The following is a 16328-nucleotide window of genomic DNA, read 5'->3' as shown; positions in this document are numbered from 1 at the left end:
CTGTACAACACACATACATTAATGGACGCCAGTAAATAGTTCTAGCTTGATATTCACTACATCTCAAATGTCACTGAACAAATATCTTAGATATAACAAAGTGAAATCCTTATAGTCTAAATGTGATGCTTGGAGCAGATCGAGGACTTCGATTGCTGAACACTTGGCTGCTGTTTAACCGGCAAATGCATAATTGATTGCAGTTGACCTGCGTCGGCTCACTTATCTTCGGAAACTCTGAAGTGACATGGGAATTGGTCACATTGTCGTCTGATCGGCGGCTATATAAACACTTCGTGTCACACTTGCAGGATCCCAGTCTATAGTTATTCTGAGCTGGATTGCAATACTGGTGGAGTATGTGCTCCATACTTTCCCTTCCCGCGGAACAGTAGCTATCCAGAGTATCCACGGTACTAATGAGATCCGGTGTAAGCTCGGATTGGTGACGATTTGTCAGCCAATAGGTTCGCATGTCGCCCTTGCCCTAAATCAAAGATTGTTTTTCTTATCTATCAAATAATATTTGAAAATATTTGAACCCACCTTGATACTGGTCAGACCCCTTTCTATGCAAACATAGCTACCAATTAACTGCAGAAGTTGGTAGGTGGCCTCGGATATGTGTATCTTCATTGAATCCCCGGTGCTCTCCATCCTGGATGCTGTGTTCACAGTGTCTCCGAATAGACAATATCTGGGCATCTGAGATTTAGTTAAGGTTATAAACATAACATCAGGGACCATAAATAAAAACTATCTCAATTTAATGATTATTTTCTGAGTTTTACTTAGTCGCACCAAAGATGGTTATTATTATTCTGAGCGAATAAAATGTTACTTAAAAAATATCGATTATATTTTTAAATTAATATATTTTGTAATATTACTTTTTTCGATCAAAATATCTTTCATATTTATTGTTGGTTTGTCTTGATCAGTTGAAATAGCTAACATAAAAATCTTGTCTAATTATTAAAATTATTTTTAATAAATAAAATCTTGCTTCAAATAGAATATATTTCGTAATATTTTTTAGTATACGTTGCAAAACCCTATAAATTTTATAAAAAAGTCAAAATCACTGCACCTTTTGTCCCACAACTCCAGCTGCACATGGACCCGAGTGAACTCCAATACGGAGCTGAACAGTCTCAGTGGGCTTATGCCGAATTTTGAGATTCCCCACGGTCTCTAGGAGATGGAGAGCTAAAGAGGCTATCTCTCCTGCATGTCGATTTCCATTCTGCAGTGGCAATCCGGATACAACCATATAAGCATCTCCAATTGTCTCAACCTTAAACAAAAATTGTGTTTTAAAATATTTGTTATTGCTTGTTAGTACCTTTACTAACCTTATAGACATCGTAATTGGATATGATCGAATCGCAGCAGGTGTACCAGTCGTTCAGCATTTCTACCACCTCAAATGGGGTGCTTGTGGTGCAAAGTTCGGTGAATCCCACAATGTCACTAAATAATATTGTTACACATTCAAAGCACTCTGCCTCTACAGGATCCCCTCGCTTTAGGAGCTCAGCTACAGGTCTTTAGGAGATTAAATATTAATATATATATATATTAAATATTATGTTCATTGTTTTATATTATTTACCTAGGCAGCATTTGGTAAAGAAGCATGTCTGTTTTCTTTTTCTCTTCGTATAGTAAATTAGTTCGTTCCTGAACTAGACCCTCAAGATTGTAGGCATATTTTTCCATTATCGATAGCATGTTGTCAAATATATTGGGTTTTCTGGATTGGGTTAAAGAAAGTAAAAATAGTCCAAGGTTAAAATTATCGTCAGTGTCAAGATTTTCTCCAAAGATTGTCATTGTATTCAACCAAAAATAAGTTTTTTAAAAATCCGCAAAAATAACCTTAATGTTCGTTACTTACAAGCCAGCCTGGAGTTCCTTCAGATGCATGCGGACCAGTCTGATGTCGGGCCTGGCCTCCGGATCTTCGTCCCAGCACTGGCACAAACACTTACGGATGTAGTCCGGAATGTCCAGGTGAGTGTGGGTCAGAGCCGGACGAAATACGCCGTGCTGCAGCAGTTCCGGGCACTTGACAAACTGAATTATTTCTGCAAAAAAAGAAATGATTTATTTAAAATTACTCCCATTCTTTTACAGCTGGAAATCAATCGCATAAATACATTCGGAGATATAGGTTTTGGTAGTTTCTCCCTCTGTGTCATTTATCCTGCATACATATTCAACATGAAATCAACTCGAATACATCTACTGATAGAACGAAGAATTCTAATTTACTAAGTTGAATAATTGAAAAACAGTAAACAAAATGATGTTATAATTTGTATTTTTAGTTAGAGAACACTCACAATTTACAATTTTTTTTCAATTAATTAAATTTAAGGTTTACTTAAAACAAAAACGTAGTTTTTAATTTTCGGATAATTTTCTCACCAGGTAGGATGTCCACCTAACAAAGGAAACAACTACCAAAAATATCATAAATCTTTTTAGCATAAATAATGTTTAAAATAACTAAATTTTAAATGGCCTTCAACACTCACCCTCTTTTGAGTAGGCCGTATCCCCCCAAGGACCCTTGCGGCCAATCATCTCGTAGAGGAGAATCCCAAAGGAGTAGACGTCTCCCTTCTGGGAACCGCGTGCAGGTCGGTAGGCATCCCTCAAAAGCTCTGGCGCCATGCAGAGGGCACGTTTCAGTTCTAGTTCACTCCTGCAAATAGAAAGTTCTTTGACCTATTTGCATTGTATGAAAAGATTTCTTATTTTAGAAATACATTATACTAAAAGTGCAAAATTAAATAAATAATAAGATCAATGAATAGATCTCGAACTTTATTGCTTTACTTGTTGGGTTCTTCTTGGCCCGCATTTAGTTCGTGGAGTCCAAAGTCAGAGATTTGGCAAACCCAGCGGGAGTCGATGAGGCAGTTGCTGGATCGCAAATTTCCGTGGGATATTATCTCGGAGTCGTGCAGGTAGATCATGCCCTTCAGGATGTCAGAGACCAGAGAGGAGACAAACATGTGGTCCAGGTGCAAGTCCTCATTGGCCAGCACGTCCTCCAGACTGCCTCGTGCACAATACGTGGTGAAGATGATCACAGACCCGTGATCTGTGGATGCCCCAATGAAGTTGATAATGTTCTCATGCCGAACCTGTTAGAAAATCATATCGCTTAACTATATTTTCTTAATCTTTTATGGCTCACCTCTCGCATCAGTTTCAGTTCCTTGCGAATGGAACGAGTAATGTCCACGCTCTTTTTGTGAATCTTTTTCATGGCCACAATATTGCCCCGAAAAAGAGCTATTCAATGTGGAATATACAATACAATTTTATAAGCGACATTATTGCTTACTATATTTGTACTTATGTAGCTTACCTATATTTGTAAAGGACCTTTTGTTGGGTTCTCCAACCACTAAAATGCTTTGGCGACATATCTGAAACTAAAATAATAAGACAGTTTCATTATTATGATACTATATGTGGATAGGTAATGCTTCACTAATTTATTTCATTTGATTTTTTCAAAGCGATACTTACAATATTTTTATTACTGGGGTTGTTGTATTCGCCGAGATTAATGACGGTAACTTCCTTCATGTCCACTTTCCACAAAAGTCCTGCCAGTGTCTGTTCATAGCGGTAATGCCTCAAACAAAATATTCAAAATTGTTATTAAAATTTATAAACCCATGTAGTTTTACAAAAAATTAAATCCATTTTTGTGATCCGATGTTCTTCAAATTTTTTTTTAATGTTCGTAATGAATTTTATGAGTACTTGAACGATCGATTTTTTATGTAAACATTTTTATTTCACCGAAATAGATACTTTTGTAGGAATTCTAGCGTCCAAAAACTTTATATTTTGCATAAAACGTTCCCGTATGCACAAAAACAAAAAATTAAAAACGTTCTTTCAAGTACTGGATATTACTCTAAACCAATGAAATATTTGTATTTTTAAGGATTTAGTTGACCCGTTCGTCCTGGGGAATTATCACCGCTTGGCTTTTCCAAAAAAAGGTGTTTAAGGGAAACAGACACCCCTTAAAACCTTTTTCACACATTTTTGCATAAACATTGTCAACAATCTAAACTTTCAGAAAATATAATCATTCATTTAATAAAAAAAATTATTACATACGTAAAAAACATCCAAACTTTCCTATTTTTTTCGACAAAAAAAGGTATATACCCCCTTAAGCCTATTTAAAAAATAATCATACTTGATTAGCAGAGCGATGGCCACCACGACGACGAGGGCACTTAATGGACCCGTTACCAGATATCGCCAATCTAGTTTCTTTCGAGGACACAGTTCGCCATGGAAACCACAGAGGGGTTCTGCGAGCGGAGGACGGCCATTTAGCCACTGGATGGGTCTATCACTCTTTATGTAGCGGAACTCCTTTCGGATTATTCAAATAAATTGCTTTCACTACTATAATTTAAAATTAATGAATAATGAACTAACCGGTATTAGGGAGTGCTTGTTGTACGCAAAGAACCCCACTGGCTGCATGGACATCTTGGCCAGAGATCCGCCTGAGGTTCCACTGCCGACATCGTTTTGCAGAGTTATCACTGTGTAATTCCCCTCAGCATCCCCATTAGAGTCTATGTAGACCTTTGTAAGTACAAAATAAAATATAGGTTTTTATGAAGTTATGAACATAGTATTAGTAAAACTCTTATATATTTATATCACCACGCTTTACATATGTAAGTACTCACATCAAATCCTTGTATTGAATGATAGGACCTATTGAAAATATGACTCATTACCAAATTTCCATCGTATATATCACCGCCCTGTTTTAAAACTTCCGAAATGGCTCGAACATAGATCATAACACTATCGTAAAGATGTAGACCATATATGGGCACCTACACAATAAAAACATCGATAAAATGAATAATCTTATTAGCAATCTATAAAATAAAATACAAATTTATTTTAAAATAACTCAGACTTTTTTAATAATCTCCGATTTTCCTACCGATATGTTGTCAAAGACACGTTGATGATATGGCACCAGAAATGGAGTCTTTCGAGCATAATCTTTTATTTTCGAACAAATGTCGCTGCAAACATAAAATTGTACAAATAGATAAACTGTTATATAGAATATAATTTTAAATATTTAATTTTCATGCAAATGATTAACGTGAATTAAATAGATTTTTTGTAAGGGAATACCGCTTTTTAATATATTCTATGATCCTAATATTTTTAAAAAAATAATGAACATATGTGATTAAATCAAATTAAAATTAATCTGAAATAAAAATGTATAAATCTCCTCATAAAACTTCGAAGACATTCCTAAAACTACACTCACAAATATTAATTTATAAACTTTACAAATAACGCCTTTGAACCAAAAAAATAAAAATAATTGAGGTTCTTAATAATTTAACATTGAATTTAACATTATATTTGAGAAAAAATAACTGGTTTCTCGATACTTGACAAAATCAAGTGAGTATAATTATACTCAATATAATTATATTGGTCTTTGGTATGACCTTAACCGTGACTTCAACAATAATTTTCGTTTTAATTTTATTTAATTTTGTCGTTTAAAAGGCGATATTTCTATTTGAAGTACGATACAAATGAGAACCTATAAAAAAATTTAAATATAATTTATCTTGTTTTTAAAAAGAGTAAGCACTACTTTTACCAAATGAAAAAATCCAAGTGATCTTGGAAAATCAAGTTCCTAAAGATCGATTAGAAAGACGCAACAAAAATACGCACAGTTAGATAACTAAGAGTCAGATAAATTACCGAATATGGGGGTTTTGTGGATATGTCATGCTTATTTTTACAACTGAACGAAATGAGATTTTGTCCAGTGATTTGCTCTTTTCTTTTCTAATATAAGGATCTAAATAATCTGGAATAGATGGTGCATGCATTAGAACTCTATCCCGGACCGCCGATCCGCACAATGCACTTACTACGTTCCATAATGTTAACCCTCCGGTTGGAGTCGTAGATCTCGTCGTCCACGGAAACCACGATGTAGTCCCCGCTCTCCAGGAGCCTCCGATTCTGGAGGCCTCGCACAAAGTCCACCATGGCGATATGCTCCCCAATGAACACATAGACTGTTGGGTGTTGGGGTAATTCAATTTTTTTCAGTGCAATGTACAATTCAAATAAAGTTTAAAATCGGTGTTTCAATATTGTACAGTGCAATTAACAATAAAAATAAAGTTTGAATAGTTTATTTTATGTACCAGTACTTATTTATTTAATTTAAACTAATGAAAAAAGGTCGAATTTGGTCCATAATTAATGTCAGTAAATTGTATATTATTTTAATTAATTTTTAAATTAAGTATAAACAATTGTTTTTTTGCTTAAACACAAACTTCTTCCAATGCTTGCATTAAAAAATATTTTTTATTGAAATAGTCCTATACCAAACTTTATTTTATTTTCGTACATCATACAACATCAATCCTTACTGCGGGTTGTTGAATATGTTTCTTCGATAATTTTATCGATCTGCGAAAGGGTTTTGGTGGTCGGTATGTAGTCGGAGATATGTTTGAAGTGACTGATGGTGAAGTTTCTTGCTTCCGCCAGTTCCTGTTGTGCAAAGTCTCAAATAAGTTTATAATTATCAGGACGTCAGACTCACCTGAATTGCCCGAGCAACATCTAAGCCCCAAATGGGCTTTGAGCTGACAACTATGGCAAATTTATTCCAATGAAAGGCGTTTAGTAGACTAATTATACTTTTAGACACCTTTTAATATAATATTGTAATGCAATTAGTTAGAAAATATGTCATCCCACTGTCAATTACTAGAAATTACCTTGGAGGCCGGAGCCAATGTTCGAGCAAAGGTGTGAAACGTACTTTTGTTTGAGACAATTGAGTCGGAGCATTTCTAGAGAGCAAACAAAGCATTAACATGTTTAAACATTAAACAGAATCAAATAAATGGTTTTACAATTTCAAATTAGTTAGACTTATACTGTGAAGTTTATTGCTACTTTCACATGCAATTGCCAAATGAGGAAAAAACAAAAATAAAGTTTTGTGTTTTATTCTGTCAACAATTGAATTTATCTTTGCCTCCAGAGTTTATTTCACTTTTTATGTCAATGTGCTAATAAATTGGCATTAAAACCCCAAGGCAGAAGAAAAGTCCTTAAACTTTAACAAAATGGTCTGTCATATGTGAAGCCAAGGTATCCAACTCTTGAACTGGACCCTGGTGACCCAGATTTGAGTAATGGGTCTACTCACAAAGGAAAGCATCGGTGTGTTCCAAGCGGAGGCCAGAAGCGCCTCTGTGGTGCAACTCTCATCCGGACCGATGAACGCGGTCACGCCCGATTCACGCATCTGTGTCATCGCCCTGAAACGTTACACAGAACGGGTCAATTTCGCAGGTAAGGATGCAGGGAGCAATTTAATTTTGGAGTACCTAAGGGGCTTTACCCGGTAGGCGCTCATTTTGTGGCCTATGTCGACTGGTTTAAAGGCCAACTTCTTGCCCGGCAACAGGTACGGATTTTTGTTCACATCCTCGATGGCCAGTGGCAGTCCTCCCAGCGTCACCTAATATAAAGTAAGCCAAATTAAAGTCAGTAATGAGTAGTGGCTGGTTACGATGGAAACATGCTTCTTAAATGAACTCCCCGTTGTGCAATGCTACTTAATTTATGCATGTTGTCTCATTGTTAAAGGACCAAAGGGAGGGAAAACATAAGCAATGCAAGACAACTAATATTTTCACTTGGCTGCATCTTTGTCGGTGGGGGATAATTTAAGAATTTCTCGTTATAAATTTTTGTAATACAAAGAAAATCAGTTTCAGGCGCTGACAACTTTCTTGATAGAAATTAAAAAAAAACTTTTCTTGACTACGGAAACATGAAATTTATATTTATACATATCAAACCAAAAACACCTCTTAACACGGTAAAAAACTTGTGACGCCCACATCTTTAACATACAAAATTTATAATTTAAAATTTTTGGACATTTTACGTTAGACAATAACAAATACATTTCCTAAAATTATTAATTTTTTTATACAGGTATATTTTTTGCTAAACAAAAACCTTTTAGGAATTAGTGTTTATGTTTGGTTCATTGTATAATTCTTTTTCGTAACAAGATATTGTATCATAAATTTTGTATGTTGGTGTGATTGTCACATTGCTAGGCCTAAACAGGATTTGCCCGTTTATTTAAAATAAAATTTATTAAGACGTTAAATAGGGAGTGTGAACTTTTCGGCATTTTTTCAAGAAACGTTTGTTACTTTCAGCTGTAACAATTCCCAGTCGAACCTGAACTCATATGTGGAGAAATTCATGAGGAATAAGGTGGAATCAGAAATGCATCCCCAAATATGAATGATAAGCATAAGATTCAGGATACTTGTTTTTCCTTGGGATATTTGTGTAGCTGTGTGAGTGTGCAAAAGTCTGAAACTAAATTTGAATTTGCTAGCTAGAAACTTTTCCTTATGAAAACCGCGGTAAACGACTTCTTTTAGAAAGAATAATTGTAGAGGCTTTACTTATACAGTTTTAAACAAACTAAAGCGAAAAATAAAATAAATTGGATGAAATTTTTAAAAATTTCTTAGACCAAAATGTGCGTTTGTGCAATTTATTATGTAAATATAATTCTATGTTATTTAAAAAATGGCTATTAAAATTTTATATATTCTTATATTGCAATCTATAGGTTAAAAATTAATGATTTAATAAGAAGTATTTAAATTGATGGATCAGTTTACAACACACTCTCGGTTCGCTCCGTCACTACGTGGGCGGTCTTCCGAATTAAAGAGAGAAGTAAAAGTAGTAAGTATAAATATAAATAAATTTTAATTGAGATTTTGTAAGCATATAATTTTGGGGACCGCCAAAATGTAATATTTTAATTTCAATTTTAAATTTAGTAACAAAATATATAATATTAAGAGTACTTTTTTAGATAACACAGTTGCTAGATGTAGCCATCACACGGGCACAACTATCATTTCAAAGCCGAGTAGTTCGTTGATGCCCTGGGCATAGGCTCGCAATTCGTGATTCCTGCTTCCAATGTGCCGGGCACCTAACATCCGTAGGTTGAGCTTCACTGCGACAACGAGACTGGTGATGGCCAGGATCAGCAGGTTGCTCCAGAACAGGATCGACAGGATCATGAACAGCAGAAAGTGGTCGGCCTCCAGACAGGAGTCCTTGCCCAGGCACTCCCACAGGTGAGCGGGAAAGAGGCAGAGTCCCTGGACGACATTCAAGCACCAGGGCAGAAGCATCACTGTACTGCACTGCTGCCACACGGACAGAGCAGCCATCCGGAGTCTGGAGAGGAATCCGCCGAGGGGTCCCTTGGTGCGGAGGTGGATCAGACCGTATCCGTAGAACTGGGCACCCATTGCGAATCCGGAGAGCAGTGGACTGCAGGCCAGCTGACTCAACTTGCCCACTAGGTAAACTCGGGTCAGAGGTCGCTGAGGCTCCGGCGATGGGTCAACTTGGATTATAACCTCCAACATAGACAGCATCAATGTCAGTTGCAGCATGATGAATACGCAGAGGCAGCGATGCGAACGTATAAAGTTGGGAATATAATCGCGCATAATGTTAGCGTCAAAAATTACAAAATTTTGTAAGTATTTTTCAAATGGATTAAGCCAGACAGTCAACGAAACTGTTTAAAAAAAATAGCTAACTTGGAGCAGAAGTTTTTTTGTAATTTAAACTTAGAACCTTTACACTAAAGCTGACGTCAAATAAAACAGAAATTTATTTTCATTTAAATGTTTTTAAAATCATTAAAATATAACCAGCTTTAATTAGCTTTTGGCCCTAATTATTATTATTGGAACAAAAAAAGACATTTGTTTATTAATATTTATAATAATAATTTATTTTTTTCTGCCGGCCATACCATTTGGATTAGGTAAACTGTGGATGCTGATTATGAATAAACCATAATGAACTAATTATTCCTCTTTGAATAAACAGTATCGAAATCCCCTCCTCTTGTCACAGTATTTGGTTTAGTAAATTAAATTAAAAAGGTGGTGAGTCATAGAAAAAACCACTAATACCAATTAAAATACTGATTTATTTGTGGTTTTCGCCAGTCAATTCCAATGGAAACAAATTAAAATATTAAAATCGAATTGTCCCTCAAATTATGGTTTTTGATGGCTGATTGCGCAAATAACCAGACCATAAAATTGTGATTCATTTAATAGATGTGGCACCAATAATAAAATTTAGAAGTTGATTAATGTTATTAGTTCATAATGTTTATTAAAAAAACATTTCAATTTATATTAAAGAACTTGCACTGAATGTATAAGGGAGGAGTCTTTTTAATTGCACACATAGGCTTCTTTCATCTCCCACAAAAAAAATTAAAAAGTAATTAAGGCCATTGTTTTTTCACTCACAAATTTTCCAATTAACCATATCATAATCACAGGTCTACATATTTCTCTTAAGCAGCATTCACGTACCAGAATCTTAAAGGTCATGCTGCGAGTTTGGCAGGAAATTAAAATGGTTAAGCCACTTGTGACAGTCATTATTGAAATTTAGGTAGATTTCGTAATTATTAGGGCCATAAATTAACTTCCATTTATTTTTCGCCTTAAAGTCATATGTTGGTTAAACATTTGGATTTACAGACCAGTAGTAAGTAAGTGAGTATTAAACTGAAATCGAATTTAAAAAGACGTATTCATTTCATGAATTAAAGCTATTTAAGCAATTGTCATTTCAGCCGAAATTAGCTGACGTTATCAGCAAATTAGTACTTTAGTTTTTAAATTGTCAGATAGAACCGGCATGCACGTCAGTTTTTATCTTAACCTTAAGTAAATAAAGTATGTTTTTTCAACATCCTTGTAATGTATAGCTGTTATAAAATATCAAAATATACCTAATTACATTTAGCATTTACCCAATATGCACATATGTAGTTAGTGCTTCTAGGTCACTTTTAAGCACGGCTTAGAAAAATAGCATGAACGCTTTCCAATTAAGGACGAAGCTGTCATAGTAACTGTGAACCGTTGTTGAGATGAGCTTTAAGCTTAAGCATGGTTACAATCAAAGTGGAAATGTAAGAATTATTCCGTTTTTAAATATTCGCATCCTTTAAGCTTTTATACGGAAATATACTTTTTTGTAACAGGATGCTGATTTTAGATGAGGAGAAAGGGTAGGAAAAAGAATAGAGCCACCCACACAAAAACCAAAGAGGATTTGTTGCTTTAGTTTCTTGGCTTTGAAATTGTAGCCAGTACGCTACATAATATTTCGCGCGTTGAATTTTCATTATTAATTAATTACGACAAATATTTTAAAAGGAGTAATATCTAGTTAATCTAGCTTAAAGTTTCTGTATAAATCCTATTTTTTAAAAGGCAATACTTCTTTACCAATTACAGAATAATTAGAAAGGAATTGAAAGCCTGGCAGAGAAAAAGTTTTTCATCATCTTAAGTTTCTTTAATGGTGCCCAAACGAATTAAAGCTGTTTTTACGACCATCAATTAAGAAATCTCTTACTTCCAAATGTTTACCTTTCTAAAAATAAATTTCAAGCTTTGGGGTAATGATTTTGGTATAAATTAATTTGAGAAACAACTCTGTAAAAAGAAAACATCACTTTCTTTACTTAAAAAAACTAATTAAGAAAGTATGGTACCGACTTCTTTACAGATTAATATTTATTTTTCCAGCGAAGTCCATCGTTTGTCGTTTTAATGAAATAAAAGGTCAAGCAAGCATGAGTTTCCACTAAGGAAAAACATTTATTTACGAGAAAAACAAATAAGAGAACATAAATAATACTCGGGATAAACTGACCTACGGCCAACATGCGTTTACAGATCAATATAAAAGGCCTTAATTGAATTCCGCATTGCAGATTTATAACTTAATTTGGTTTCTTTATCGAAGTTGCATAAGTTTGCATAAAGTTAGTAGCTGCTAGTAAAAAAGTCAATAGTTGTCAATAAATTTGTAATATTCATTTTAATGAAACCCATCACTCCCATAAAAAGGATTTGGAAACCCTTGTCAGCTTACAGAAAACTGAATATATTTTTATGATCCGTATTTATTTATGTATATCTCGCAAGCCCAAAAAAATGTCGAAATATTGGGAGTCCTTTGGCTTTGGTCAGTTTATGATGAAGAGACGGACTTTTGATGGGTTTGCTTTTAAGCTTTCTATTTCGTGCAGATAAATTTGGGCCATCATAAAAAGTATGGAGACTACTATTCGCTTTTTCCGGGAACCAATTAAATTCAGAAAAAATGCATGCATGTATTTCTTTTTTTCTATCACAGACGAGATGAGCGCTGTCAATCCTCTTTCAAAAATATCTGAAAATCAAAACAAGATGGGAAAGCTGTTGGGAAAATAGCCCCAAGGAAAATACACTGCTGTTACTTTATGTTAAACTTCAATTTAGTCCTTATATTTAATGTTTCTTTCAAAGTGTTTTTTTTTATTTTATTGAGTTTTGTTTTATTAAATATAAAATTTTTAATGATCTATAAACACTGATTTACTTTAAAAACAATATGAATAGAACCGTGGCCATCATTGTTAGAGTATTGCAGTGAAATGGCTCAAGGGACACATGATGTGTTTGATTGGGGCAGCACAATCGTCAATCATTATGCTGAGCTATAAATTTCATGATATTTTTGGGACAGGTTGCGTTGACTTGTGGCCCAAAACGAGATTGGCATTTGAATTGCAAATGTGACAGATTGATGTTTTATTCATGAACATATATAATTACCGCAAGAATCAATTTAAAATAATTTTGGATAATTTTTGAGGAACTTTAGGCCGCGACCAGAGCTTCGCTTACTCACCCGCATCTGGGAGTATTCAGCCAGGAATCCAATATTTATCGTGTCCGACAGGCGACGCGTGGAGGCAGCTGCTCCGGAGGCCAAAGGATTGCTGCTGCTCCACTGACAGCCGAGAAGGACGAAGATGCAGAAGAGTGCAGTGGTGGAGGCGTAAAAGCGTGGCATCCTCAAAGGCAATAAAGTTTTATTTTCCACGAAACTGACACCGACACGGGCCACTGACAATTTGACAACCCGACTACCGAGCACCGACTGTGAAGCACTTAATGGTCGAGGATATTCACATGGTCCTGGCAGCTGCTGGTGCCCGAACGACGAACGGCAGTCATTTGTTTAGTCAAATCCCATTTCCTTTATCCCAACAGGTGTGCGTATATCTGGGTCCAAGATTCAACTTGTTGCTCCGCTTTTCCGTATTACGTTCCGGCAATTCAACACGCCCGTAGTCTGTCACAGACTGGATTCGTTTGGCAGTGGTCCTTCGCTTTTATAGCCTCCGTGCTTCGTGTCCTTCGGCGGGATTCGTTTCGGTTCCGGTTCGGGGGAAGGGGAGACTGAGTTTGGGGGCTGGGTCGCGCCAAAATTAAGTGGTCTATGAATGACAAAATCAGCAGAACCCGGGGATCAAAAACGGGACAAGTGGGCGGCCGGGTCAGCACGAGTATCACCGTCCGTGGGCATTTCGTCCATTGCCGTTGGTCAGTCGGACAGGATGCTAAGGACCTTGTTTATTTGTTCCTGTTGACGGCCAAAAATCATTTGTTTCAAATTTAGAGTGACCCCAATGATGACTTGTCAGACTTACAACGGAATCCATGATTGGGTCATGCCAGGTCGCTTAGATTCCCTCCTGTTGAGCACATTATTTCCCTGTTCCTGATAGCCATCCAATGACAATAATACCTTTCTACTGGCAGTCAATTATGGGAATAATCTTTTGTTTTTCCCTGGTTTTATTGCGTCACAGGCTTTAAGGAATCTACAACTAATGGTCTGGGCGCATTGCAAACAAAGTAGCTTGGGGTTCTTTTAAGGGGAAGTCCTTGTCTGGTTTTCAATATGGATAAATTCCGAAAAAAACATTTCGTTCGATTACAAAGCGTGGAGGTGAATTGTGTTTCAGAAAGCACACTTTTAATAAAACCCTAAAAAAATCGTTTGAAACCTAAGTATACATATTTATACATTTTAAACTGCGACCGTAAATAATAGTAATTGGGACTTATTTTTAAATTGACTTCAGTGGTTTGTTTTACTTCGTTTACCGATTTGGCTTGTTTTTAAAATTTAGCAATTATTTATTTTCCAAATTCGCAGGATTTTTTTTTAACATAAAAACACTAGTATCTTTTAATTTTGTTATATATATTCATTCATGGAAAAGGACACCCTTTATTTGGGTGCATTGCAGTAATTCAAGTTCAAGGACAGCGAACCTCCAAATTTGGTGGCAATTTTAGAGCTTTTCAGAGTAATCCGAACTTAGCTTGCCACGAGGACTCTTAACCGGAAATCCAAATGCAAATGCTTTATTGTACACTTTGCCATGTACAACGCAGACTTCTAGGAAATAGATGTCTTAAATATTGTCATGACTTGCGTTGTACAATTATCTACATGCTTTTGGTTTCGATTTCTAATTAAATTTCCGTAGGCTTCGCAAATGGCATCATATATCTTTTTATGTCATTTTCACAGCACCTGTCTCGAGTTTTTAATTTCAAGAGCCTCGTAAGAGGTAATTTGCAATTGAATTCCGATACACAATGGAAGCGGTTCAATTAGATCGACAGTACGGTTCATAATCGTAAGGCTATAAATGATTTATTACGTATATTTTAAATATATATTTTTGTTGTTTCTTCTATTACTTTGTAGTCCTTAAGCTTTAAAAATTACATAAAAAGACTTGTTAAAATAGCACAATGTACTAATAGGAGAATTTCATTACAAGAATTGAAAAACTAAACTCTATTTTGAAACGTTTTAAATTTAAATTAAATTGGTTTCAAAATTTAATTTAATTTTGATGTTGTTTATATCGTTGTACCGGAGTGTATCCAGTCAGCTATTCACCTAATATTTTGCCTAGAGTGTTGTAAAAGTCCAAGTTCAATTTCAATGCTGGCTTACAATTTGATTCCATTTGAGCCGACACGTAAGCTGATTGAATTGAAAATTTAATTTTAACTTTTGTCGGAGTGACTCCAGTTCCTCGTCGCCAATGGTTGGATACTCCTTTGTGTGTCGGCCAGAGAAGAACGATTATGGGACCATAACGATTCATATTACTCTTTGAGCCGGTTTGTTTGCATATGACAATACATTTTGCAAGCGAGTTGGCGCTTCCTGTACCGTGAATTATGCATTGACAGAAACAGTTCCTTTCCTGCTAAAATGAAGGCAGGACATGCGGAAACAGTTTGCACATTTATTTGAATATATTTGATACAACATTTTCCAGTCACTTAAATTCGTATTTATATTCAAAAGCCGATGTCACCTTAAATATCAAAAATTATTTGCATTTGTCACGATTTATTTAAATGTAAGCAGCTTCGTAAAAGTAATTTATTTTATTGCCATTTGCGAATAACTTTTTCACGCTCATTGAAATCAATTTTGCAATTCCAAAATTTGCATGCGAAATGTATTTTTTTTATTGTAAATTGTGTCTATTATTGTCCACTGATAACTGTAAAATGCTTTACTTTATTAAATCCTGATATACAAAACAGGACTCGCTTTTTAATATAAAATATATTTGTTAAATCGTAAAGTTTGTCCTAGAGGGATAAAGAGTAAAATAAGAAAGAAGTAATAAAATTAAATACAGTTTGTCTGCTAAATTTTGTAGTATTTAATAAACATAGAGGCAGACAACACAAGCAATTAAGAATGCCGACATAGCACTCTTCCCCTAATCTCCACAACTAAGTTGGTTTTCATTTTCCATTAGGCGGGGACAGTCCAAACAGAATAAATTATATATACTAGTATTCCCTGTTCAATTCTGTAATTGCTTTAGTTCATCAACAGAGCACTTCAAGTACTTTAAAATACTAGTGAATCGTTTGCAACCTGTCAATATTGTTTCAGTTGGAGGAATTCACTTTTGCTCAGGGCTTAAACTGCCAAAAATTGGCCAACAAAAGTTCTCATAACCGGTACATATTCATGCATTGCCATGTTAACACAAAAATAAAACTTGCTCCCAGGAAAACACAGACATGTATGCACGCACCTACAACTTCAAAATTACTCTTTATACAAAAATAATTTTTAGTATGAGCAATTATCCTATGCTGATTTTTAAATATGCACTTTAAAACGCGACTTTTTGAGCCACAGCAAAAATAAACTACTATTATGATAAATGATAATAATAAATAAACTCTATTATGATAAACAACTTTAAA

The 16328-nt window shown here is 35.1% G+C and overlaps 2 protein-coding genes across 4 annotated transcripts; both read right to left on the bottom strand.

Moving 5' to 3' along the window:
- Positions 1-80: 80 nt before the first annotated feature.
- Positions 81-13099, bottom strand: LOC108044159 (guanylate cyclase 32E). Of its 3 annotated transcripts, none has more exons than XM_017123052.2 (23): positions 12910-13099; positions 7464-7597; positions 7283-7394; positions 6846-6920; positions 6668-6775; positions 6492-6615; positions 5979-6128; positions 5806-5914; position 5348; positions 4746-4898; positions 4486-4638; positions 4238-4419; positions 3550-3658; positions 3386-3452; positions 3212-3309; positions 2848-3158; positions 2544-2713; positions 1901-2090; positions 1616-1756; positions 1356-1548; positions 1091-1297; positions 547-705; positions 81-487 (listed from the first exon to the last, which is right to left on the bottom strand). In XM_017123052.2, exons 1-23 carry the CDS (start codon positions 13072-13074, stop codon positions 110-112), a joined length of 3489 nt encoding a protein of 1162 aa, XP_016978541.2. In that variant the 5' UTR covers positions 13075-13099; the 3' UTR covers positions 81-109. The 3 variants fall into 3 exon arrangements, with proteins under 3 accessions (XP_016978541.2, XP_016978540.2, XP_016978543.2); XM_017123051.2 differs by lacking the exon at position 5348 and adding an exon at positions 5012-5096; XM_017123054.2 differs by lacking the exons at position 5348; positions 5806-5914 and adding exons at positions 5012-5096; positions 5334-5337 and having other exon boundaries at positions 5982-6128.
- Positions 8924-9716, bottom strand: LOC108044160. The gene has a single exon (XM_017123055.2). The coding sequence runs from the start codon at positions 9639-9641 to the stop codon at positions 9015-9017; it is 627 nt and encodes a 208-aa protein (XP_016978544.1). The 5' UTR covers positions 9642-9716; the 3' UTR covers positions 8924-9014.
- Positions 13100-16328: the final 3229 nt, after the last annotated feature.

Source organism: Drosophila rhopaloa, unplaced genomic scaffold (genome assembly GCF_018152115.1).
Source record: "Drosophila rhopaloa isolate 14029-0021.01 unplaced genomic scaffold, ASM1815211v1 contig_2, whole genome shotgun sequence".
In the NCBI taxonomy this organism is placed as follows: domain Eukaryota; kingdom Metazoa; phylum Arthropoda; class Insecta; order Diptera; family Drosophilidae; genus Drosophila; species Drosophila rhopaloa.
Note: the sequence above shows the minus strand (reverse complement) of the source record. Positions and strands in the feature narration are given on the sequence as shown.